The sequence below is a fragment of the Pongo pygmaeus genome, chromosome 7 (genome assembly GCF_028885625.2).
Source record: "Pongo pygmaeus isolate AG05252 chromosome 7, NHGRI_mPonPyg2-v2.0_pri, whole genome shotgun sequence".
Lineage (NCBI taxonomy): Eukaryota > Metazoa > Chordata > Mammalia > Primates > Hominidae > Pongo > Pongo pygmaeus.
Window position 1 is genome coordinate 23186427 of NC_072380.2, and position 25980 is coordinate 23212406.

Consider the following 25980-nt stretch of genomic DNA (forward strand, 5'->3'; position numbering starts at 1 on the left):
CTAGTAAGTGCCTCTCAGATGGAAACTTTATAGTCTAAAGGCCCAGTTCCCTGGAGGTGCTCACAGCCTTTTGCCATTAGCTCTAGGCAGTGCTCCACACACGGCACAGAGAATGTGTGTTACCTGCAGTCTGGTTTCTAGTCTACACTGTGTGGTCCACCTTCCAGGGCCAAGGGCCCTGAAGTACTCTAAAGACTTTCCTGCAGGCCCTGGTGGCTCTGTGTTAATGCTGTCAGTCTTCCTGAAGTCCCTGTCTTCTCACCTCCTGCGTGGATCTGCCCTCAGCACACATTCATGACTCCACACATTTCTCAGTGCCTGAGACCTGGCACACATTTCTGATCCGAACTCAGTGCCTGGGGCCTAGCAGGTGCCCAGCGCACTCCATCGCTCAAATCCAAGCCTGTGGAGAGGATGACATATCATTCCCAGGTTTCTGATGAGCAGAAAAAAAAAATCTTTGTTTCTATAGTGCTATCCTCTTCTATCCACCACGTGAGGGGTCAGGAATCGACTCACCCCAAGGGTCTAGAAGTTGTGCCATTGACCTTACTGCCTAGGGTCACAGGCTGGCACCCTTCAATACCACACATTGGATCTGTCCACACAGCGGCAGTGTGCTTAACTCAATGGGGAGGTGAGCAGCCCAAGGTCAGACAGTTGGATCTGGATAGACACTTGACTTGGGGACCGACCTTGGAAGACATTCCCCTGGGCCTCCTCTGTCCATGGGGCCTCAATACTAGAGCCCACAAGGTCTGCCAGAGAGTGTCTATGCCTCGACCATGCAAAGGGTGCCAGGTTGTGGCTAGGGATGACCCCGGGGTTCCTCTCCCTCCTGCCTACTCCTCAGCCTCTGCATGTGCCCATCATGGCCCCTGTGTCCTTCATTCTGTCCACACATGTGTTCACTGGGCCCCTCCTTGGTGCCAGGCACCCGCTACTGAGGGATACCAACCCCTGCCAGAGAAGCTTGGAGCTGGGTCACAGCAGCAAGGGGACTGGAGACAGTGGCATCAGTGCAGTGGTCAGCCACGCCGCTGTGGGAGGAGGGAGTGGGAGCAGAAGCTAAGAGTGGACTGAAGTCCTTAGGCCAGGAAGTAGTTCAGGGTTTAAGAAGAGGAGAGACAGGCATCCCGGGGAGGGAGCAGGCTCAGGATTGGCCTTCGGTGCCGCCTCTGAACCTCACTACCCAGACTACAGCAGCGCAGTGGGCAGCGCCTCAGCTCCTGCCCCTTCTGCTGGCTACAGCCCGGACAGGACCTGGAATCAAACCACAGGCCCTGGGTCACCGCTGCCGGAAAGAGCCAGTTCCTGTCCGTCCATGCACTCACCGCCACAACCCAGGCCTTCCTGGAGGTGCTAGGGGAGGCCATGCCCCTTTTCTGAGTGCTTGGAAGTGACTGCTGCAAGTGACAACAAGTGACCACGCCTTTTTCCCGCAGGTATAAAAGCAGAGGCGCTGCGCTCCGATTCTGGCAGTGCAGCTGTGGGAACCTCTCCACGCGCACGAACTCCGCCAACGATTTCTGATAGATTTTTGGGAGTTTGACCAGAGGTGCAGGGTGTGAAGGAGCGCTTCCTACCTCTAGGGAACTTTGGGGACAGAGCGCCCCGGCCGCCTGATGGCCGAGGCAGGGTGCGACCCAGGACCCAGGACGGCGTCGGGAACCATACCATGGCCCGGATCCCCAAGACCCTAAGGTTCGTCGTCGTCATCGTCGCTGTCCTGCTGCCAGTGAGTCCCCGCCGCGGTCCCTGGCTGGGGAAAAGCGCACCTGGCGCCGGGAGGGGGCAGGGAGACAGGGGGACACGGCAGGGATGCCTGGCCCTGGTCACCTGCGGCCGGGCATGTCCGGGCAGGACGAACTCGTCGTCGGAGTCAGGGGAAGAACTGGGTCCCCGGGCTGGGCAGGAGCGACCCGGCCGCGAGGGAGCAGAGAGCGGGGTCCCCCTGGCTTCCCCGAGCCCGCGAAGGGAGGGAAATTCCAGAATCGAGAGAGGGAGGGAGTCAAGGTGGAACCCATAGAGTGAGCCTCCGGAAGACACAGAGCGGTTGCCTCTCTCATTAATTAATTAATTAGTTAGTTAATAAAATTAACCCCATGTTTACATTCTTAAACGTGTTCCTTGGAGATCGGTTTAACCAACAGCCAGTGAAAAAACTTTTCAGCGCTGTCTTTTGCAACTTTCACCTCCTCTGTCCTGAAAGTGGCAGGAAGCGGGAAAGTGGCAGGAAGCGGTTAACCAACGTGCTTGCAGTCAGTGTCTTCCACTGCCACCCGTGTGTCCCCTCTGTATCCCATAGGCAGGACCAGGGGCTGGCCCCTTCCTTCAGCATAAACGGTGTAAAGTTGTTGTGAGTTGGCTTTGGCAACTGAGATTGGTAGTAGTGTGAGTGCAAGGACATATTATGTATAAAATGTGCAGACTTCTAGGTCTCTTTCAGATTGATTGAGGTTTTTGCTAACAGCCCTTTTTAAGATTCTTTATGTAATACCAAAAAAAAAAAAAAAAAAGAAAGAAAGAAGGAAAAGAAAAGGCCAAAGCAAGGTTACAGGAACCATGAGAGTTTGCATGTTGTCTTTCTACAAATTAATGCTAAATTCAGAAAAGCAGTAACATTTTCACCTCTCAAAAATTACACAACTGACTTTTAAAATAGTTTATAGTGGGTGGACCTACCTGAAGCAGCTAGAAGAATGGCTGTGTCAGGACAGTGGCCCTGAAGAGAGAAGGCATGGATGACCTGTGTAGACAAGGCCAGAGACCTGAATTTCACAGTTTTGCGAATGTGAACTCTATGAGTCCCAAAGGAGGCTTTGATCCCTCCATCAGTCTTGCCTTATTAAATGCATTTCAATGCACAATCGCTTTTTAAAATTTTGGAGCTAACACAAATCACATTAGATGTTTTATGGCAGTACATTCAGATTGATCTTCTTTTAAACAAGGGTATTGTATTTTACTACATGGGTAAGCCACAGGTTAATTCACTGTTGGTGCCTAGGGGCAGCTGGTTAGATCCCATCCTGACTGCCTTTGCTAATTCCAACAGCATTGTACTAAATACCCTTGTATGTATCGTGTGTCCACATATCCATGCGCACCAGCTTATTGGGCAACTCCTTACAAGCTGAATTCTACTCCTTCTGAGGGATAAATGACTTCAGAAGTTTCTTTAAATGTTCACGAATTTTCCTCCAAAAAACCACGGAACCCGGCTTATAGTCACACCTAGTCCACAAATGTGCCTGTGTCCCTACACCTTTGCTACACTTAGCTTTCATTCATTACTAGTCTAAGATGTAAAACGTAACACATCACATTGCTATGTATTTTTGTTTCTTCGTGGTATTAGGAATTTTCAAGGATATAGGAGTTTTTTGGTTCTGGGAGTAGATGACCAGGGGATCCAGATGAGACAGCAGGGAAGACTGAATTCTGAGCTGTGCACTTGGAAAACCCTGGTCAGCTGGGGCCAGTCCCTGCCACCCACCATGCCTGTGAATGGAGATAAGGTCTCCATCCTCAGCCTGTCAGGGTGACTTCAGATGAGCCCAGAGCTGAGTTCAGTTCCTGACCCCAGGTCCTGGCTCTGTCAATGCTGGGCTGGTCCAATCTCTGTGCCAGGTCCTTCTACACCATTCCTCTCTCTATCAAAGTAGGAATTGAGAAGTTCCAACGGCTCAGAATCTCTGACTCTCAGGCTGTCAAGGACTCCTGAGACTGAAGGTTGTGAATGGCTGGGCCCTGCCGTGCTCCCCCTCTGGCTCTGTGACACTGGTGTGGCCCCAGCTCCTGTCTGTAAAGTGAAGAGGAGATAAAAATCTTCAGCAGCCCTGTGTAAACCTCAGAGGGCTGTGTTACCAGGTGTGGGAGGACAAATCACATCCTCAGGGCTGGTGTCAGTCACTCTGGACTGGATCCCCAGGCACCTGTCCTCCACCCAGCAGAGGCTGCCCCTGCTCCTACCTGCACCTTGGTACTGGCTCCCTGAGCTTGGGGCAGAAGCTTCTGAAGACTAGGGTGGAGCGCCATGGGGAGGGGCCATCGAGGATCAGAGGAGCCAGACCTCAAGTGAGGACAGCGATGGCACTGCAGGGCCACAGCCTGGTTTACTTGCCACCTACCTTCCAGTTGTCCTTCTGGTAGGCGCCTGGCCCGGGTTGTAGTTTGAAGAGTGAGCAGGAAATGTCTCCATCCAGGTGACTGCAGATGGCTACTCACCCAGGCCCTACTGAGAGGCCACAGTCCCAGTTCCGGTCCTCTGTCCTGTATCCAGGAGTGGCAGGGCAGTGAGGCTCTAGCTTCTAGGTCAGGGATGGGGACAGTGGGGAGAGTGCCATGCCCCGAGCCTCTGCCGTTGGGCAGCTGGTGTCCTGCTTCCAGCCAGAGAATGCACATCTTCATGTAGTGGATTTCCTAACAACCCGGGGAGATGAAGGTAGGTTGATTTTCCTGTTTTACAAGTGGCAAAATGAGATTCAGGGCTAGAGTTCTCTGAGCAGCTGCTTCTCTGATCTCTGTCCTGCCCTTGGCCTCTGGGAGCTCTTATGGTTCCTCAGCAGAGTTCACAGGGCTCTTGGAGCCTGTCCTTCGGCCTTGAGCTGAGGCCACAACTGCACTCACTTCATAGGCTTGGGGGGAAAGTGATTCATCCAGGAAGTAAACAGTGAGCCCTTTACTCTGGGAACACCTGTGCCTGGCGTCTGCTGGAGTTTGGGAGGACAGATGAACCCCATGTGAATCCTGCTCCCTGGAGCCCACAGTGTGGTGGGAGAGGTGACACCAGGGGTCATATAACTAATAGGAGGTAGCATGAGGGAGGCCTGAGATCTCACCACCCTTGCCTCCCCCTCCTCCAGAAAGGCTGTGCTGGAGGGAGGCCATGCTGTTGCAGGGCTATAGGATGTGGTACTGTTGGCCTGGAAGATGTGGTTTGATTATAGTCACCATTGAGGGTCAGGGAGGGGAGCGAAGCTCTCCTTTACATGCCCCCCCACCCCGATTTTTTTTTTTTTAGCTGGGCCTGAGAATTTAATTGACATAAGAAAGGTCCACAGGAGACAAGCACACACATTTATTTAATGCAAGTTTTACCTGGCATGGAAGAACCTGTGAAAGTCAGTTACTTATTTACTGAATTAGACCAAGTAACTCATGAAGAAGCAAGTAACTATGTGAGGAGCTAAAAAGATGAGAGTGGATCCATTCTAACAAGGTCTGCACAGTACCCTCTTGGCCTTGACTTCTCATCCTTAAAAATAAGGAGATTGTCAGCAGGGTGCGGTGGCTCACGCCTGTAATCCCAGCACTTTGGGAGGTCAAGGCAGGTGGATCACGAGGTCAGGAGATCGAGACCATCCTGGCTAACACGGTGAAACCCCATCTCTACTGAAAATACAAAACAATTAGTGGAGCATGGTGGCAGGTGCCTGTAGTCCCAGCTACTGGAGAGGCTGAGGCAGGAGAATGGTGAGAAGCCGGGAGGCGGAGCTTTCAGGAAAAAAAAAAAAAAAAAAGGAGAGTGTCCTATGTTTCCCTGGGGACTTTCATCTTCTGCTTTTAGGAAACACAAAAGAGGTCAAAGGATCTTCTTGCACCTGCTGTTTTTCAATAGCCCTTAATTCATGATAGTCAATTGACCAGGGTGGGCAGGTGCGATGGCTCACACCTGAAGTCCTGCCAAGACAGGCAGATCACTTGAGCCCAGGAGTTCAAGACCAGCCAGGGCAACATAGCAAAACCCTGTCCCAACAACAACAACAACAACAAAAACCAAACAAACAGAAAAACACAGAAAATTATGTCACGTGAAAGAATCCATACAGAATGCTTACCATCTGATTCTATTTCTTATTAAAATTCAACCAATCTATTCTGACAGAAAGCAGAATTATTGCTGGGGACGTAGGAGCAAAGCAGAAGAGAGGATTACATTGAAGAATGAAGAAATTCTGGGGTGTGGTGGACATGTCATTATCTTATCGTGGTGGTAGTTCCACAATGTATACACATGTCTCAATCTACCAAACTACATGCTTCAAAAATGTACACTTTGTTTCATGCCCATTATACCTCAATAAATCCATTTTTAAAAAACCTTCAATAGAATATAAACACTTGAGTGTATACTGTATTCCCTATAGCACTTGCACATAGATCATGGAAATATGTATGCATAAAAAGTCAGTTTATCCAATTAAAATGGAATTCTAAAAGGTAATTAACATTAAAATGTGCAGGGGAAAAGAGCAAAAAAATTAGACTAGACAATCATAGCTTAAATGGTAAACTTACAGGTCTATTTCAACTATATCAATTATTGCACTCCCTGTAAATCCACTGAGCACTACAGTTCAATGGTAGAAATGGTTGGAAGGGCAGAAAAAGCAAGACTCAACTATATCTTGTCTATATGAGATGGGCCTTAAAAGGAAGACACAGATGTCTGTTGAGAGTAAATAGATGGAAAAAGATACACCATGCAGAGTGTAAGGCCAAGAAAACTGCCGTGGCTATCTCAGTATCACGTGAAGTTGATTTTGTTAGCGGTGGATGAGATCCAAGTTACCCTACGTTGAAGGCAGTGAATCCATACGGGTCCACAGCACCTTCAGCTCTTCGCCTACTGAGAATGGTCTGAGGGGCATAAGGCAGAAGCAGAGATGGAGGCAAGTTTCAGAGCAGGAGTGAAAATTTATTAAAAAGCTTTAGAACAGGAAGGAAAGGAAGGAATGGAAAGAAAAGGAGGAAAGTACAACTTGGAAGATGGCCAAGCAGGTGACTTGAGAAACAGTGCACAGCCGGACTGCCTGAGTTGGGGTTTTATAGGTTGGCATACTACCGGGATCCTGCCTTACTTCTCCCCACTCCTGAAATCTTACTGGGAAGCTGCTGATCAGTTTCAGGTGTTTTCTATGTATTAGGAGACTGCTGTTTTCTGGCATCGGCTGTAACCAGTTCTTACTTTAGAGACACAGTTATCAACCACCTGATGGTCACCCAACACTGCTGGTGTCAGAAGCGGGGAGCCCTCTCCTGCCCTGCTCATACCTGACTAGCTACCTACTGTAACAATTTTAGGACATAGAATATTATGGGAGATGAAAAGGGACCTTTGTAGTTAAAAGGGTTAATTCTTCAAGGAGTATAATAATAATAACAACAAATTGTATATGCCTAGTAATACAGCTTCAAAACACGACACAAAAATAGAATTAAAAAGAGATTAAATCAGCTGTTTCTCTGCACTTGATAGCATGATCAGATGAAAACGCCAGTAAAGTGGCGAGCAATCTGCACACTATCAACCACCTTGATTTAACTGACATTTAAAGAGCAGGAGTGGAACATCCACTGAACACTCATTCCTTTCTATGCTTATGATACTTTCACTAAGATAGACCAGGTTCTGGGCTATAAAACACACAATATGATCTCTAAACTTAATGAAACTAAACTGGAAATCAGTAACAATATCCATGGAGAATTCTAAAATTTTGATATTGAACAACACACTTCTAAAAATCTGTAGTTCAGACAAGAAATCAAAAGGGAAGGTAAGATATTTCAAAGTAAGTAATAATGACAGTATAACACATCAAAACTGGTGGGAAATGGCTAACAGTGCTCATGGTGAAATATACAGCTTTCAATGTTTCTATTAAAAATTGGGGGTTGGGGAGATGGGGAGTTACTACTGAAGGGTATGTAGTTCCTTTCTGGAGTGATAAAAATATTCTAAAATTGATTATAGTGATGATTGCATAGCTGTGAGTATATTAAAAACTGCTGAAATGTAGACTTTAAATGGGTGAATTATATGAATAATCATAATTATTAATTATGTGAATTGTGTCTCACTAAAGCTGTCAAAAAAAGAAAAAACGTGAAAATTATGGGCCGGGCATGGTGGCTCACGCCTGTAATTCGAGCACTTTGGGAGGCCGAGGAGGGCGGATCACGAGGTCAGGAGATTGAGACCATCCTGGCTAACAGAGTGAAACCCCATCTCTACTAAAAATACAAAAAATTAGCCAGGCATGGCGGCGGGTGTCTGTAGTCCCAGTTACTCGGGAGGCTGAGGCAGGAGAATGGCGTGAACCTGGGAGGCGGAGCTTGCAGTGAGCCGAGATTGCGCCACTGCACTCCAGCCTGGGAGACAGCGAGACTCCGTCTCAAAAAAAAAAAAAAAAAAAAAAAGAAAATTATGGCCTGAGGAGCTACATTAATCAATCATAAAATATAAGTGTAAATTTAAACCAAACAAAGTAACAGGAAGGAACATAAATCAAAGAATACAAACCACAGAAAGAACTGACAAAACGAACTGTGTGCGGTGGCTTACGCCTGTAATCCCAGTACTTTGGGAGGCCCAGGCCGGCAGATCACTTGAGCTCAGGAGTTAAACCACTCTGGGCAACATGGTGAAACCCCAGCTCTACAAAATATGCGAAAATTAGATGGGCATTGTGGCACACACCTGTCTGTGGGGACTGAGGTGGCAGGACCACTTGAGCCCGGGAGGCAGAGGAGGCAAAGGTTGTAGTGAACCAAGATTACACCACTGCACTCTGCACTCCAACATGGAGGACAGAGGGAGACCCTGTCTCCAAAAAAAAAAAAAAAAAAAGACAAAATGAAAAGTTGGTCTTCCGAAAGGATTTTAATAAACACTAATAAACCCCTCATTAAATGAGAGGGAGTAAGAGTGTGAGAGCCGAGAAAGGAGACGCAGACATCGCCTGAACCTAGAGGGACTCCAGCCCAGGAAGGAATGATTTGGGAAAAGTGGGTTAGCTTCACTGTCACCAACTGCTTAGGCAGGCTTTGATGTGGAAGAAAGCTACCTTTTGTCTTGTTTAGATCCAGGCAGTTGAACTGAGCCCAACATAAGCAGCTTTCATTGTAACCATTTTGGTTTTGCTTAAATTAATTTCCTACTTTAAAACACTCCCAACTTAAAGAAAAGTTACAAAAACTATACAATAAAAACATTTGAAAAAATGGCTGTTGACATGTTGAAAGCTATTATTGAATTCTTTAGTGTGTACTTTCTACAAACAAGGAAATTAACATCAACACATTACCACTATCTAATACGCACTCTATTATGATTTCTCCAGTTGTCTTCTCGTTGTCATTTATAACATAGAGATCATGGCCAGAATCCCTGAATTGCTGTGTCATCTTTTTGTCACTCTTTGATATTTAGTGGGAGCAGCTTGTCAAGGTCCTTTGTAAAGCAGTAATTAATTACTTAATGTTTGATGCTATATCCTGACTTTCTGTAAGGTTATGTATATTATAACCTTCATTTGTAAAACTGAGTATGTTTACGTGTGTGTCTGTGTGTATTTGTGTGTGTGTGAGTGAGAGAGACAGAATTCACCTATTGGTGAATTAAACACTTGGTGAAACTAAATATATTAAATGCTATTTCTGCATGAAGGGCTCATATGTGTGTGGTTTTTTAAAATTCTTATAAAATCTTTTCTTTCCAACCACGGTGGCACGTGCCTGTTATTCACGTTTCTTGGGAGACTGAAGCAGGAGGATCACTTCAGGCCAGGAGTTCGAGCCTATAGTAAGATATGATCACACCTGTGAATAGCCACTGCATTCCAGCCTGGGCAACATAGCAAGACTCTGTATCAAAAAAACAAAATAACTCTTCTTGCTCACATTATCTGGGGTAAATGTATTTTATGTTATAATATGAGAAAAGGATACAGAAGTGTTTTTCTTTTTCTTTTCGTTTTTTCTTTCTTTTTTTTTTTTTTTTATTTGAGACAGAGTCTCGCACTGTCGCCACGTTGGAGTGCAATGGTGCGATCTCGGCTCACTGCAACCTCTGCCTCTCAGGTTCAAGCTATTCTCCTGCCTCAGCCTCCCGAGTAGCTGGGATTACAGGTGTGTGCCACCACACCCAGTTAATTTTTGTATTTTTAGTAGAGACAGGGTTTCACCATGTTGGCCAGGATGGTCTCGATCTCTTGACCTTGTGATCCACCTACTTCGGCCTTCCAAATTGCTGGGATTACAGGCATGAGCCATCGTGCTTGCCCTTATTTTTTTTTTATAGAAAATAGCTGGCCCTAACAGGCCAAGGGACAAACACGGATACGAAAGAATGAAGGTTTGGAGCTGGAAAAAATGTCCAAGCTCTGATGGGTTTTGTCACTTGGGGTGAAGGGAATGTGAGATGGAGCCTGGGAGGGCTGAGGTCTGGAAGTCACTCACACCCATTACTCCTTTGTCCCCACAGGTCCTAGCTTACTCTGCCACCACTGCCTGGCAGGAAGAAGTTCCCCAGCAGACAGTGACCCCACAGCAACAGAGGCACAGCTTCAAGGGGGAGGAGTGTCCAGCAGGTGCACTCTTATTTTTAAAAATCAGTTTATTTTTAATTGATAGATAAACATTGTATATATTTATGGTGTACACCATGATGTTTTGAAATATGTACGCATTGTGGAATGGCTAAATCAAGCTAATTCACATACTTATCATGTAATCGTGGTAAGAACACTTAAAAATCTGCTCAGCAATTTTCAGCGGTATGGATACAGAGCCCTGGGATAAGCCCTCTTTGCCCTTTTTATCTGTGGGTTCTGTAGCCTTCCTTATCTGTGGGTTCTGTATCCATGGTTGCAACAAACCACAGATCAAAAAATGCGGAAGAAATAAAAATGATAATACGTCAATAAAAGCAGATAAAAAGCAATGCAGTATAGCACTTATTTACATAGCATGTCTATTGCATTAGGTATTACAAGTAATCTAGAGATGATTTAAAGTATATGTGCCTGGGTTTTATGCAATACTATCCCAATTTATATTAGGGACTTGAGTATGTGCAGAGTTTGTTCCATGGAATATATTCCTTGTGGATAGAAGGCAGGACTGTACAACACATTGTTTTAATAACTGTAGTCACTATATCACACAATACATCTCTTGAATTTATTCTCCCTGTCTAACTGAAATTTTGTATCCTTTGACTAACATCTCCCCATCCCACCATCAAACTCAAGCCCTGGTAATCACCATTCTACTCTCCACCTCTATGAGGTCAACTTTTTCTGATTCCACATATGTGAGATCGTGAGGTGTTTGCCTTTCTGTGCCTGGCTTATTTCTCTTAGCATAGTATCCTCCAGGTTTATCCATGCTGACACAAATGACAGAATTCCCTTCTTTTTAAAGGCTGAATAGTATTCCATTGTATCTATGTGCCACATTTTTCTTTAACTTTTCATCCATCCATGGACACGTAGGTTGATTCCATGTCTTGACCATTGTAAATAATGCTCCAATGCATATGGGAGGGAAGATGTCTCTTCAATATACTGACGTCATTTCCTTTGGATGTATACCCAATAGTGGGATTGCTAGATCATATAGTAGTTCTATTTTTTGTTTTTTGAGGAACCTCCATACTGTTTTCCATAATGGCTGTACTAATTTCTATTCCCACCAACAGTGTACCAGCGTTCCTTTTTCTCCCCATCATCATCAACACTTGTTATCTTTTGTCTTTTTGGTAATAGCCATTCTTACAGGTGTGAAGTGATATTTGGCACTTGACGGTTAGTGATGCTGAGCATTTTTTTCATATACTTGTTGGCCACTTCTATGTCTCCTTTTGAGAAGTCTCTATTCAGGTCCCATGCCCATGTATCCATTTTACTTGGATTGTTTGATTTATGCTATCGAGATGTTTGAGTTCCTGTGTATTTTGGATTTTAACCAAAATCTTGGATCTTTTGAATATTGACCCTCATTCTGTAGGTTGTCTCTTCACTCTGTTCATTGTTTCGTTTGTCATGCAGAACCTTTTTAGTCTAATGTAACCTCATTTGTCTGTTTTTCCTTTTGTTGCCTGTGCTTTTGGGGTCATAGTCAAGAAACCATTGCCCAGACCAACATCATGAAAATTTTCCCCTATGTATTCTTGTGGTAGTTTTACCATTTCAGATCTTATGTTTTAATCTTTAGTCCATTTTGAATTAATTTTTACATATGATGTGAGATAGAGGTCTTATTTCATTCTTCTGCATGTCGATACCTACTTTTCTCAACACCATTTATTGAAGACTGTCCTTTCCCCATTTTGTGTTCTTGGTATCTTTCTCACAATCAATCAACTGTAAATGCATTGATTTATACCTGGGTTCACTATTTTGTTCCATCAGTTTATTTACCATTGTTATGCCATTACCATTCAGTTTTGATTACTATACTCTTGTAACATATTTTAAAATCAGGTAGTATGATGCCTCCATCTTTGTTCTTTTGTTTGTTTTGCTTAAGATCACTTTGGCTATTTGAGGTCTTTTGTAGTTCCATACAAATCCGGGCGTGGTGGTGCATCGCCTATAATCCCAGCTACTCGGGAGGCTGAGGCAGGAAAATTGCTTGAACCAGGGAGTTGGAGGTTGCAGTGAGCCGAGATTGTGCCACTGTACTCCAGCCAGGTGACAGAGCAAGACTCTGTCTCAAAAAAAAAAAAAGACACACGAATATACATAACAGTCAGGATGTCCTAATGGGAACCATGAAGAATAGTTAAGTGATAGGTGAGATAGACAAGGTTGGTGGGGCCTCTCAGGGATGGTGATTTGGGCTGATATTTAAAGTTGGACAGGGCCAGTCTTGCAGAGAGCCAGGAAAAGTGCTCTTGAGAAGGCCCTGCAGGAATGAGAACCTCAGATTTCAGGGGCTTGGGGAGACTGAGCGAAGACAGGGGGCCACTGTGGTGAGTGGACAGCAAACAGGTCAGGTGGACCAGCATGGGCAGATCACATGTACAGTAGGTTGGATGTTATTTTGTGAGTGAGGGCGTAAAAAAAGTAAAATATCTCAATGATGTGTATTGATTACATGTTGAAATGTAGTATTTTAGATATTTTAGGTTAAAACTATATTGTTAAAATTAATTTGGCCTCATTTTTTTACTATTTTAATATGGCTCTCATAGAATTTGAATTTTGCATAGAATTTGAATTTTGTGTTATATTTCTATCAGCAGTGCCAGTCAAAGGTATGTAATAGATGCTGAATTGATGACAAGACCAAGCCTGGAAGAGTGGATTTCTCTGTCTCAATTCCAGTGAGGGCCAAAAAAGAAGTTTCCCCACCACTGTCAGCCTCTGGGAATTCTGTGGAGACTCATTCATTAGCTTTTCTCTCCCTTCCCAGGATCTCATAGATCAGAACATACTGGAGCCTGTAACCCGTGCACAGAGGGTGTGGATTACACAAACGCTTCCAACAATTTGTTTTCTTGTCTCCCATGTACAGTTTGTAAATCAGGTACAGAATGTGTGGACCTCCTGTCCAGAGGTGGAGTGTGGGGCAATGAGGTGGGAGTTGTAGCCGATATGAGTCAGGGAACCAAGTTCCAGACCAACCTGGTCTTCATCAACCTGTTCTATGATTATATATTTGACCAATTAAAAAAATAGAAAGGAATCTTTTCTATAATGCATGCCACCTGGCTGGGAAATCTAAACTATCAGCTGCAAGAGGGTGGGGGCATCATTACAGCACAGAGAAGGCCAGGCCCAGTGGACAGGGCTAGGTTTCAGCAGTTGCACGGGTCTGCTCCAGGGCCAGGCTCTCTCCCCCGGGCTCTGTGCTCCTGGCAGGTGCTCGGCCTCACTCAGCCTTCAGGTTCTCAGGCCCCTTCCTCCTCCCCAGCAGGCCCCAGGCTTTGGGGAAGTCCCCCAAGGCCTCTGTCTCCTTGCAGAGTCTCTCAGGTGATGCGCTTGCGCCTCCCTTGCTACTGACCATGCCATCTAAACAATGCTTTTCCACTAATCTGATGTAATAAATAATGAATCATTCTCCTTTTTATGACTCCTCTGGGTGTTGGTGACAGCTGAAGGGTGGGTGTCCTGTATGAGCCCTGAGTGTGCTGGTGCAGAAATTGGCCCTCAGAACTCTTTGGTGAACTTGGTTGAGCTGAGTGGGAGGGGGTGGGTGGTAAGGAAGGTCGAGGGATACATCAGGGAAACACATTCCCAAAACCTTATGCTCTGTTGTCAGATCAAAAAAATAAAAGTTCCTGCACCATGACCAGAGACACAGTGTGTCAGTGTGAAGAAGGCACCTTCTGGAATGAAAACTCCCCTGAGATGTGCCGGAAGTGCAGCAGGTGAGACAGCAGCCAGGGGCTCCCGACAGCTTTCAGGAACCCGAGAAGACCTGAGTCACCTGGTACCCCTATTTCTCCGCTGACCCCATGGAGCCTCCAGCCCCATGGAGTGTCCCTGAGCCTGTGGGGTCTCTTGGGTCTGCAGTGGCCACTCCTGGTCCATCTGCCTGTCCCCACCCCTAGCCCCTGCAGCAGCCCCTTCCCAGACCCTCCCCAGCACAAGTCCCCTTGGCCAGACCGACTTGTTCACTGAGTACAAGAGGCAACTTTCTGGATCCCTTGATCCTTTTCAGCAAACCTAGGAAATGCGATTTCCTTTTGAAATGAGAAGAAAACACTTGAATCCAGTCTGGGTTGTATTTGTTGCTATACCAAGCTGTTTTAAAAAATGTTATTTTTAATATTTTTTATGCAGGCAGGACCCATAAAGACAAAAGTGGCCATGGCCGACAAAAGTCATAAGAAGGCTGTGGGTGGAGCTCCTTCAAGTTCCCATGAAGGCCTGAGCCAATCCAGCCAGCCTCACCCCTGGCCCCAATCCCTCAATAAGTCCTGTCTTTTCCTTATTTGGGCTTTAAGGGCCAAGAGTAATTTGTTCTTCTCTGGCCCCCTAATGTTTGCTGTGATTAGGAGGAACAAGCAGACAGTTGGGGGTGAGAGATCACTTGTACTGTGGGTTGACTGGAGGAAGGGGCTCAGCTTGTGGCCACAAGGGCTTGTGACCTTCCCCTGGAGTGTGGCTCCTCCTAACGCAGACCTCCTCTGCAGCCCAGGGAAGCTCAGTGTGTGCACAACACAGAAGGCTCCTGTGGCCCCAGAGCAGGGAGGCTGAGGGACTGAAATGCGCATGCTCAGACCCTTCCTCAGCCTCAACAAGGGAGCTTGGGGGACCCCTTCCAGACAGCAGCCTGTCCTTCCCCTCAGGAGCCTCAGGGACATTGGAGAGGGAGGGTGGCTCCCCTTTTATTCCACCTGGCCAGCTTTCCCTCAAGAGTCCTCATCTCCCTCTCTGTGTGTACCCAGGTGCCCTAGTGGGGAAGTCCAAGTCAGTAATTGTACGTCCTGGGATGATATCCAGTGTGTTGAAGAATTTGGTGCCAATGCCACTGTGGAAACCCCAGCTGCTGAAGAGACAATGAACATCAGCCCGGGGACTCCTGGCTTTTCTCATTTCCTCTCATGCATCATCGTAGGGATCATAGTTCTAATTGTGCTTTTGATTGTGTTTGTTTGAAAGACTTCACTGTGGAAGAAATTCCTTCCTTACCTGAAAGGTTCAGGTAGGCGCTGGCTGAGGGCAGGGGCGCTGGACACTCTCTGCCCTGCCTCCCTCTGCTGTGTTCCCACAGACAGAAACGCCTGCCCCTGCCCCAAGTCCTGGTGTCTCCAGCCTGGCTCTATCCTCCTCCTTGTGATCGTCCCATCCCCACATCCCGTGCACACCCCAGGACCCTGGTCTCATCAGTTCCTCTCCTGGAGCTGGGGGTCCACACATCTCCCAGCCAAGTCCAGGAGGGCAGGGCCAGTTCCTCCCATCTTCAGGCCCAGACAGGCAGGGGGCAGCTGGCTCCTCAAGTGGGTGACAACAGTGAGGATGAGAAGTGGTCGTGGGATTTATTCATCCTTGGTCAGAGCAGAACACAGAGATTTTCCACGTGTTGGTTTTTACTCTAGTTCCCCTTCTCATCCCCCTTCCTCAGGGTGTCCCCTAATTGCAAGGCCCCATTCCTGTCCCCAGCCCCAGTGCTCCTTGTCCAGTGTCCCAGCCCCCAGCCCAGCCCTGTGCCCCACTGTCCTCTGGGAGGGAGGTGCTTCATGGGCCCCTCCCCGCCTGCTAAGGAGACTCATTCTCTTCCAGGTGGCGAAAGGGCCCCTGAGCGTGTAGACAGAGTGACTTGGTTTCTCCAGAAACTAGAAGCCTCATGGGCTGAGGAACTGCCTCCCACCCACAGCAGAGCCCGAGTGGGCACAATCCCTTCTCCTCATGGCTGCTCTGACTCTCTGAAGTGGCTTGGGGTTCTGGGCTGACTGTAGGGGACACATGGCCATCTTGAGCATCACACAGACCGGTGGGTCCTGCTGCAGTCCTGTCCTTCCTGCAGTCTTCACTCCACAGCCTCACTCCACAGTGAGTGACCCTCACTGGACACCCTCACTCCACAGCCTGCACCCTGAGGATGGGATGTCCGCCTGAGCACAGCATCGGGGCCGGGCCCCAGCAGCAGGTCCTGGATGTGCTGAGATTCGGCTGCCTGGGTTGACCTCATTGGGAGGAGGTGGGGACGGCAGGTCCATCTGCGCACTGGGGACCCTGCAGCAAGCCCTGGATGTGGACTCCTGAGTCACTTCTTTGCCTTTCTGAGGTCTTTTTCCGGCACTCACGTCGCCCACCAAGGCCTGGGGTGAGAACAATGCCCACAAGGAGACCCTGAGTAACAGAGACTCGCAGCCCATCCAGGTCTCTGGGCAGGAAATTGAAGGAATCATCACATTTTACAGAGGAGGAGACTGCAGCTCAGAGTGGGGGAAGTGTGTGCACCAGGCCACAGGCAAGTCTGTCCAGAGCACTGGTAGGAATGAGGGGAACTAGGAATGACCACTTTAAAAAGTTAGATGAGAAGAATTTCAAGGCCGGGTGCAGTGGCTCACGCCTGTAATCCCAGCACTTTGGGAGGCGGAGATGGGCGGATCACGAGGTTAGGAGATTGAGACCATCCTGGCTAACATGGTGAAACCCCATCTGTACTAAAAGTACAAAAAATTAGCTGGGTGTGGTGGCAGGCGCCTGTAGTCCCAGCTACTCAGGAAGCTGAGGCAGGAGAATGGCGTGAACCCGGGAGGCGGAGCTTGCAGTGAGCCGAGATCGCGCCACTGCACTCCAGCCTAGGGGACAGAGCGAGACCCCATCTCAAAACACACGCACACAAAAAAAACAACCAAAGAAAGAAAAAAAGAAAGAATTTCAAAGTTAAGTCATTGGAGGTTGTTGGTAATATATTTGTATGGCTTAGGTCATGTTATGCACATCACCCCCTCACCCCATGTCTGCTGTTGGTCTCAGCACTGGGTGGAGGGAGGGGCAATAGTCCTGGTGAAGAGGAGAGGGGAGCGGCACCAGCTGGGGTGGGGCCTCTGCCGCTGCCTCTTCCTGCTGTGGTTTCTGGGGCTTAGACTGCCCCTCTCACCTGGCTTGTCTGTGGGGAGATCTTTGTTCTCTGGCTGCTTTTAAGACTTTCTCCTTAACAGTGGTTTCAGCAATTCGATTGAGGCAAAAAGGAGCTGCAGAAGCCATGTCTGTAGCATTTGTGGCCTCCCCTTCTGCATAACAGCAGCCATGTTTTGGCCTCTGCAGGGCTAAGGTCCTCTGAGCAGTTGCTTCTCCACATCTCTGCCATGCACTTGGCCTCTGGGATCTCCTGGTGTTCCTCAGCAGAGTCCACAGGGATCTTTGGGGTCCCCTCCCTGTGCTGTAGCCTGGAACCTGTGACCTGAGGCGGTGAGCTGAGGCCACCACTGGGGTCACCTCATGGGCTTGGAGGGAAAGTCATTCACCCAGGAAGTAGGTGATGAGCCCTTTACTCTGAGAATGTCTGCACCTGGTGGCGGTGGGAGGACAAATGAGCCCTGTGTCAGTCCTGCTCCCTGAAGCCCACAGTCTGGTGGAGGAGGTGTCACCAGGGACCTAAATAGCTATCAGGAAACATGGGGGCCACCTCCCCCACCCCCCACCTCCAGAGAGGCTGTGCCGGCTCCAGGAATGTCATCCCTCCCTACTTGACTCTGGCAGAGGGAGGCTGTGCGGTTGCAAGGCCCCAGGTCATGGTATTGTTGGCTTGGAGGATGTGATTTCATTAAAATCAACACTGAGGGGAATGATTGTACTAACAACAGCATGTGCTGAAATACAGTACTTGCGCGTGCCAAGCTCTGTTCTCAGCACTTTATACACATATGAACACACTTAATCCTCATACAACCAGACAGTACAGGAACCCTCATTGTCCTTGTTTTAGACGAGCAGCATGAGACACAGAACATTCGTTCAGTGGAGGGGCTGGGCAGGGAGATGAGTGACCCTCAGGAGCAGCAGCAATGATTGGGTCACTGGGTTCTGCTGACCTTTCCCAGGGGAGTATTTGGTCCTTGTTCATGAGGCCTGCCTTCACCTAGCGCTGGGTCACAGCTGGGGGTCTCTGAAAAGTCATTTAAGGTCACCTCTTATTTCAGGAATGAGACATATTTAGGTAAGAAGTGGCTTCCCCTGGACCATGATGCTGGCCCAAGACTACAAGACAGATGGCTGGCTTCTTAATCCAAGGTTCTTCTTATACCAAAAGAACAAAGAAAGAAAAAAGCCACAAAAGACTCAAAAGAAGCAGATTTCCCACCACAGCACAACCTCAGAACAATTATGAGTTGCTCATTTTAAGATCAACGAGGCATTTTTAGGGCATGTATGCCTGAGAGAGGAAATCAGTGTGAATGGCAAACTTCCCTCTAAAACAGCCTAACACAACACTGCTCCAGGAGGAACAAGGCAAGGAAACCCCCTGGTGAATGACTCATCTCAGGAAGAGGCAGGGCAGGGTCAGGAGAGTCTATGGAGGAGAAGAGCTGGAACAAGACCTCTCTCTCTTCCTCTCTTTTACACACACACACACACACACACACTCTCTCTCTCTCACACTCCTATGAGCCCAAATCTGTGAACTGAGAACCTCACTTCTCTGACCTCACCTTCCATCTCCTTCAATCAGAGACGCCCACAAACCTCAGAGCTGTGTCCCAGCATCACTCGTTTTGACTCCCCTCCCCCACTGCCTTGACTTCCTGTCTGCCTGGGAACCTGTCTGTGTGGACTTTTCCCTCTATGTCCACCAGTGTCCTGTCACCAATGGCATTTGTCACCTCTGCCTGGGCAGCCCCACATGACTCTTTGCACCTTCATGGACTTTGGGGTTATTGATGTCTGTGCCTTATCTCCCTGTGAACTGGAACTGTCCTAAGGAAAGGGAGGGTCGTGCCTTATTCCTGATACTCCACGATTCCTTGTACGATGTGGTCACCAGGCGCCGACGTGCTCTCCTTGGATGAATGAGTAATGTGAGTTCTAGGAAGCCCGCATGAACGCGGATGTGATGTCCTCAGCCTTTCGTAGACATGTTTCATGTGAGAGGTGGGAAGAACAGCTGAAGAGAAGGCTGAGGACTGCCCAGGTCCAGAGTCACCAAGAACTTGTTGTCAGATTTTCACTTGCTATTCGCAGAGATTTTTTTTTTTTAAGGCACTATTTGTAGTGTTAAAAGGGTGAATTCATCAGAAGGCATAATAATCATAAATGTGTATATGCCTAATAATGGAACTTTAAAAGGCATGAAGCAACACTCAAAAGGATTAAAGGGAGATCATATCACCCCCTTCTTACCAAGTCATAGAATGATCTGATGAAAACAGTAAAATAAGAACAGATCTGAACACTGTCAACCATCTTGACAAACATTTATGCCTAGTGTTCCATTACTGGAACACTAAACATGTGGAATTATTTATATCCTACTGCTCAAGGTCATCGCCAAGGTCTAATTTTAAATTTCAAAAAATTGCAACCTCAGGCATAAATGGGTTAATTGACATTGGTAGAGCACACATGCAACATCTACAGGAGATTCCTTCTTTTCTATGAACATGGTACTTCACCAAGATAGACCACATTGTGAACTATAAAACAAATCTAAAAACATTTGAAATGAAGGAAATTATATAAAATATGTTCTCTGATCTCAATGAAATTAAATTAATAACTATATCTAGAAAGACTCCCAATACGTGAATATTAAGCAACATACTTATAAAAAATTCATAGTTCATGGATGAAATCAAAAGAGAATTCAAAATATTTCAAAATAAATTATGAGGATTATATAACATGTGGAAATGTGTGGGATGCCACTACACCAGTGCTTAGAGTGAAATGCACAGCTTCCAAGGCTTCTGTTAAAAGAGTTGGGAATTTGGGGAAACAAGGAGTGACTGCTAATGGGTATGCAGTCTTTTTGGGGTGATGATGAAAATGTTCAAAAATTGATTTTGTTGATGGTTATAGACGTCTATAAATATATTTAAATGGAAGAATTATATGATATATATGTAATATATAAAGTATATCTCTGTAAAATTCTTAAGGATTAAAAGAAGAATGGTATCACAATCAATGAATCAGAGGTCTGCATTACTCACCCATAACATAAGTGTAAATTAAACTCAGAGGCAGTAGCAGGAAGGGAAAGAAATAATAGAGTAGAAATTAATGAAATAGAATACAAAGAATAAAAAGAATCAAGAAACCAAGAGTTGGGTCTCAGAAATGATGAACACAATTAATAAAATTAATAAACCAAACCTCAAAAGAAAAAGAACAATGGCATGAAACACCAATATCAAGAATTAATTAATGATGGGATATTATTACAAACTATACAGCCATTAAAAGTATAATAGTGGGATCTCATGAATAACTTTATGCGAAAAAAATTCGACAACTTAGATGAAATAGAGAAATTTCTTGAAAAACCCTACTTAGCAAAATAGTCACAAGAGGTAAAGATCATTTAAATATTTCTACAGCTATCTAAGAATTGGAATTTATCATTTAAAAGCTTACAATGATGAGGCTGGGCACGGCGGCTCACGCCCGTAGTCCCAGCACTTTGGGAGGCGGAGGCGGGCAGATCACAAGGTCAGGAGATTGAGACCATCCTGGCTAACACGATGAAATCCTGTCTCTACTAAAAATACAAAAAAATTAGCCAGGCACGGTGGCGGGCGCCTGTAGTCCCAGCTGCTGGGGAGGCTGTGGCAGGAGAATGGCGTGAATCTGGGAGGCGGAGCTTGCAGCGAGCCGAGATCAGCCACTGCATTCCAGCCTGGGCGACAGAGCCAGAGCGAGACTCCATCTCAAAAAAAAAAAAAAAAAAAAAATCTACCTAGGGCCTTTCCCTCTCAGCCACACCTGACTTGAATCTGGTGGAAATCCTTTTCATCCTCAATCTTGTACATGGAAATGATGATAATGGTAATGCCACAGGTAGGAATTGAGGACTTTAGAAAGTTCAGAGTTGGCTCTTATATTGCACCTTCCTGATCTGTGACCTGACATGGATGATCACAGCCTGAGGACCTGCTGTCAGACATCTGTGTAAAGCAGTACAGCTCCATCCTCACAGTCAAAGGGAACTGTCAATGGACACAGCCCAGAACCCCCTGCGGCACTGTGGGTGTGTTCCTTAGGAATGTGCAAACTGCCAACGCCTAAAGTCACAAAGGCAGAGATCACTTGAGGCCAGGAGTTCAAGACCAGCTTGGCCAACATGGTGAAACCCCGGCTCTACCAAAAATACAAAAATTATGCGGGCATGATGGCACACGTCTGTAATCCCAGCTACTTGGGTGGCTGAGGCAGGAGAATTGCTTAAACCTGGGAGGCGGAAGTTGCAGTGAGCCAATGTTGTGCCACTCCACTCCAGCCTGGGCAACAGAGTGAGACTCTGTCTCATCAAAAATATCTATATCACAGACTTAAGGGATCCAGCTTTTGTTGGGCTCCAATATTTACAGACAGTGAATTAACTGCTTTATATACACTACCTTCTTTAATTAATACAATAGTTCTTTGAGGAGGTATTAGCAGCCCATTATTGCAGATGAGGAAAGCTGAGACCCAGAAAGACAATTCAATGTGTTCAGGAATGGTCCCTGCCTTTAACAATTCAGCTGCACTTGAGCCTCCCTTGTCTGATTCCCAATTCTGCTTTTCCTGTCTACTTGATAATTCACCAAAAAGTTTGCCTGGACGATGTAGCCCAGGCTACACATATTACACAGGAGACTGTCACCTCCGTGTGGGAGGTGCCCCATCTTGTTTCATCACCTTATATGCCACGAGAACCTTGAGCAGTGCCTGGCTCAAAGCACGTGTTGGTAAATGTTTACTGCACGAGTGCATGAAGGAAGGACAGACGGATTGTGTCATTCAGAGAGCACAAGAGAATAGACATCTCATCCATGTTGTCCACCATTGATTTCTTGGGCACTCCTACCAGAATCCCCTCATGAAATTTCTAACTACTGTGGTGCCACCTGCCTCTAGAAGGATAACATATGTCGTCTTAAATTCAGATTAATGAGAACAAGGGCCATTTGTAAAATTGTACAATGAGGAACAGTTTCCTTACCAAAAAACTGATCATAAGAGGCTGGGCTGAGTGGCTCATGCTGTAATCGCAGCATTTTGGGAAGCCCCAAGGGAGGATCACTGGAGACAGGAGTTCAAGACCAACCTAGTGAGACAAAAAAATTTTATATACTTAAAAATAAATACTTGAAAAAGATAGAATTAAGATCTCTTCAATACTTTTTTTAAATCATAGAACATGCTTCAATTCAAGTATTTTCTTATAACTCAATTAGATCTTGTGATTTTTTTCAGATAAGTTATTCCTTTTTTTTTTTTTTTTTTTGCTGAGATAGTCTCACTCTGTCACCCAGGCTGGAGTGGAGTGGCATGATCTTGGCTCAGTGCAACCTATGCCTCCCAGGCTCGAGCAATTCTCCTGCCTCAGCCACCTGAGTAGCTGGGACTACAGACGTGTGCCATCATGCCCAGATAATTTTTGTATTTTTACCCTGGCGAGCCGGGGTTTCGCCATGTTGGCCAAGCTGATCTCGATCTCCTGGCCTCAACTAATCTGCCTACCTTGGCCTCCCAAAGTGCTGGGCTTACAGGTGTGAGCCACTGTGCCCGGCCTCTTTTTTTTTTTTTTTTTTTTTTTACGGAGTTTTCGCTCTTGTTGCCCAGGCTGGAGTGGAATGGCGTGATCTCGACTCACCACAACCTCCACCTCCCAGGTTCAAGTGATTCTCCTGCCCCAGCCTCCCAAGTAGCTGGGATTACAGGCATGCGCCACCAGGCCTGGCTAATTTTGTATTGTTAGTAGAGACAAGTTTTCTCCATGTTGGTCAGGCTGGTCTTAAACTCCCGACCTCAGGTGATCCACCTGCCTCGGCCTCCTAAACTGCTGGGATTACAGGCATAAGCCACCGCATCTGGCCCAATCTTGATTTTATTTCATTGGGAAGACCTAGGTCTTTCACCATTAATTGGCTCTGTTTTTCTTTTCTTTTTTTCTTTTTTTTTTTTTTGGAGTCTCCCTCTGTTGCCCAGGCTGAAGTGCAATGGCACGATCTCGGCTCACTGCAACCTCTGTCTCCCGGGTTCAAGCCATTCTTCCGGGTCAGCCTACCGAGTAGCTGGGATTATAGGCACCCGCCATCAAGCCCGACTAATTTTTGTATTTTTGTAGAGACGGGGTTTCACCATGTTGGCCAGGCTGGTCTTGAACTCCTGAGCTCAGGTGATCCACGCACCTCAGCTTCTCAAAGCACTGGGATTACAGGCGTGAGCCACCGCGCCCGGCTGGCTCTTGTTTTTCTACAAAAATTCTTACCATTGTGAATTGTCCTCCTATTCCGTTCTAAGAACAAGAATAGGTGAATAATTCTGCTAAATGGCGTTTCAGCCTCCATTGAGTCTATATGATGTTTGCTTATTGATACTATTGATACAGTACATTATTTTTCAACACATTCACATTCTCTGAATGAGCTTTTATGTTAGATTTTCCAAAGTACCCTCATATATATGTAAGTCATTAGTCTCCTAAAAGCCAGGGAGGAGGTAGCTGTGTCTTGTTGGGGTAGTGAAAATTGCCTAAAAGGGGCAGAAAGGGACTTTCTGGGAATGGTAGAAATTCTCCGTTTTGATTGCATAATGGTTACGTGTGAGTATATAGTTGTCATAGAGGAAATGAAACACTTAAGAAATGAACAGCTGAGACTGGGGCCCGGTGGCTCATGCCTGTAATCCCAGCACTTTGGGAGGCGGAGATGGGCAAATCATTTGAGTTCAGCAGTTCCAGACCAGCTTGGGCAACATGATGAAATACCGTCTCTACTAGAAATACAAAAATTAGCCAGGCGTGGTGGTGTGCACCTAGTCCCAGCTACTTAAGTGGCTGAGGTGGGAGGATTACTTGAGCCCAGGAGACTGAGATTCGATGAGCTGAGATTGCAGCACTGCATTCCAGCCAGAGTGACAGAGTAAGGCCCTGTTGTTTGTTTGTTTGTTTGTTTGTTTTTTAAGTGAATAGTTTACTGCATTAACTTACATCTTAGTGGTCAAACAGGGACAGAGAATCTGTGAGCCCTGCAGGATGGGTGGTTTATTTCCATGGAGACCAAAGAGGGGAGGTGACGTGAACCAGGTCCCACAGCTGGTGGCTTCTCAGGGTCACTGTTGGAATCCACGACTTCTGACTCTGATCAAGGGGGTTCTCCATTGTCTTTTTTGTTGTTGTTGAGATGGAGTCTCGCTCTGTCACCAGGCTGGAGTGCAGTGGCGCAATCTCCGCTCACCACAACCTCCAACTCCCTGGTTCAAGCGATTCTCCTGCCTCAGCCTCCCTAGTAGCTGGGATTATAGGCACACACCACCATGCCCAGCTAATTTTTGTATTTTTAGTAGAGATGGGGTTTCACCATGTTGGCCAGGATGGTCTCGATCTCCTGATCTTGGCTTCCTTGACCGCCTACCTTGACCTCCTGAAGTGCTGGGATTACAGGAGTGAGCCACCGCGCCCGGCCCACTGTCTTTTACAGACACCTAAAAGCTGAAGTGTCTCAGATGAAAAAGGTGAATGAATATCAGTGAATGTCACTTGTTTCTTTTTATGTTCTTTAAACGAGGCTGTACAAAACATAAGCTCGTATTCCTGGCCCCCTCTCTCTCTAAGGAAGGTGGTGTGCAGTGCGATGCACACACATTTTATTGAATCCCTTCTGAAAAAATAAACAAATCTTGGGGCCATAAAATCACTAAGCCAAAGGGAAAAGTCAAGCTGCGAACTTTGTCAGGCAAACCTGCCTCCTATTTTATTCCTAAATAAGATAGTTACAAAGATTAAAAGGCTACATACCTCCCTCACAATTTGCCCATGAGGGAATTCTTTGTGGGCCTCAAGATCCTTACCCTAAAATAGTTCTGCTGAATTTCACTCTGGCAATGTAAATTGACAACTCATCTTCACAGGTGTGGGACAGAAAGTCATCCCTCTGCCCACCTGAGGCAAATGCATATCTGACTGCTTCCTCCACCCTATTGTTTATGAAAAATGCAGATTCACTGAGCCAGACTAAGGCATGAGTGACTATTCCTCTACCTCTACTCTTTTACATATAAGCTGTGTATTCAGTGAAAGGCTGGTCAAAGACCCAAAAGAGTGCAACCTTTTGTCTCTTAGAGCTACCTATGACCTGGAAGCCTCCACTTCTGGTTGTCCCACCTTTCTGGACAGAACCAATGTACATCTTACACATATTGATTAATGTCCCATCTCTCCCTAAATGTATAACAGAAAGCTGACCCCAACCATTTTGGGTACATGTCCTCAGGACCTCCTGAGCCTGTGTCATGGGCGTGTCCTCAACCTTGGCAAAATAAACTTTAAAAAAATTTTTATTTATTTATATATTTATTTTTGAGACAGGGTCTCACTTTGTCACCCAGGTTGGAGTGCAGTGGCAGGATCTCCGCTCACTGTAACCCCTGTCTCCCAGGTTCAAGAGATTCTTGTGCCTCAGCTTCTCGAGTAGCTGGGATTACAGGCATATGCCACCACCCCCAACTAATTTTTGTATTTTTAGTAGAGACACAGTTTTGCCAAGTTGGCCAGGCTGGTCTCAAACCCCTGACCTCAAGT

General features: G+C 46.4%; 1 protein-coding gene across 2 annotated transcripts; it reads left to right on the top strand.

The window, feature by feature from the left end:
* Positions 1-1491: 1491 nt before the first annotated feature.
* On the top strand, positions 1492-16880 carry TNFRSF10C (TNF receptor superfamily member 10c). 2 transcript variants are annotated; one of them, XM_054498223.2, is made up of 6 exons: positions 1492-1738; positions 10274-10379; positions 13210-13323; positions 14059-14167; positions 15191-15447; positions 16026-16880. In XM_054498223.2, the coding sequence occupies exons 1-5, from the start codon at positions 1679-1681 to the stop codon at positions 15399-15401; spliced, it is 600 nt and encodes a 199-aa protein (XP_054354198.2). In that variant the 5' UTR covers positions 1492-1678; the 3' UTR covers positions 15402-15447; positions 16026-16880. The 2 variants fall into 2 exon arrangements, with proteins under 2 accessions (XP_054354198.2, XP_063525434.1); XM_063669364.1 differs by having other exon boundaries at positions 15191-16880.
* Positions 16881-25980: the final 9100 nt, after the last annotated feature.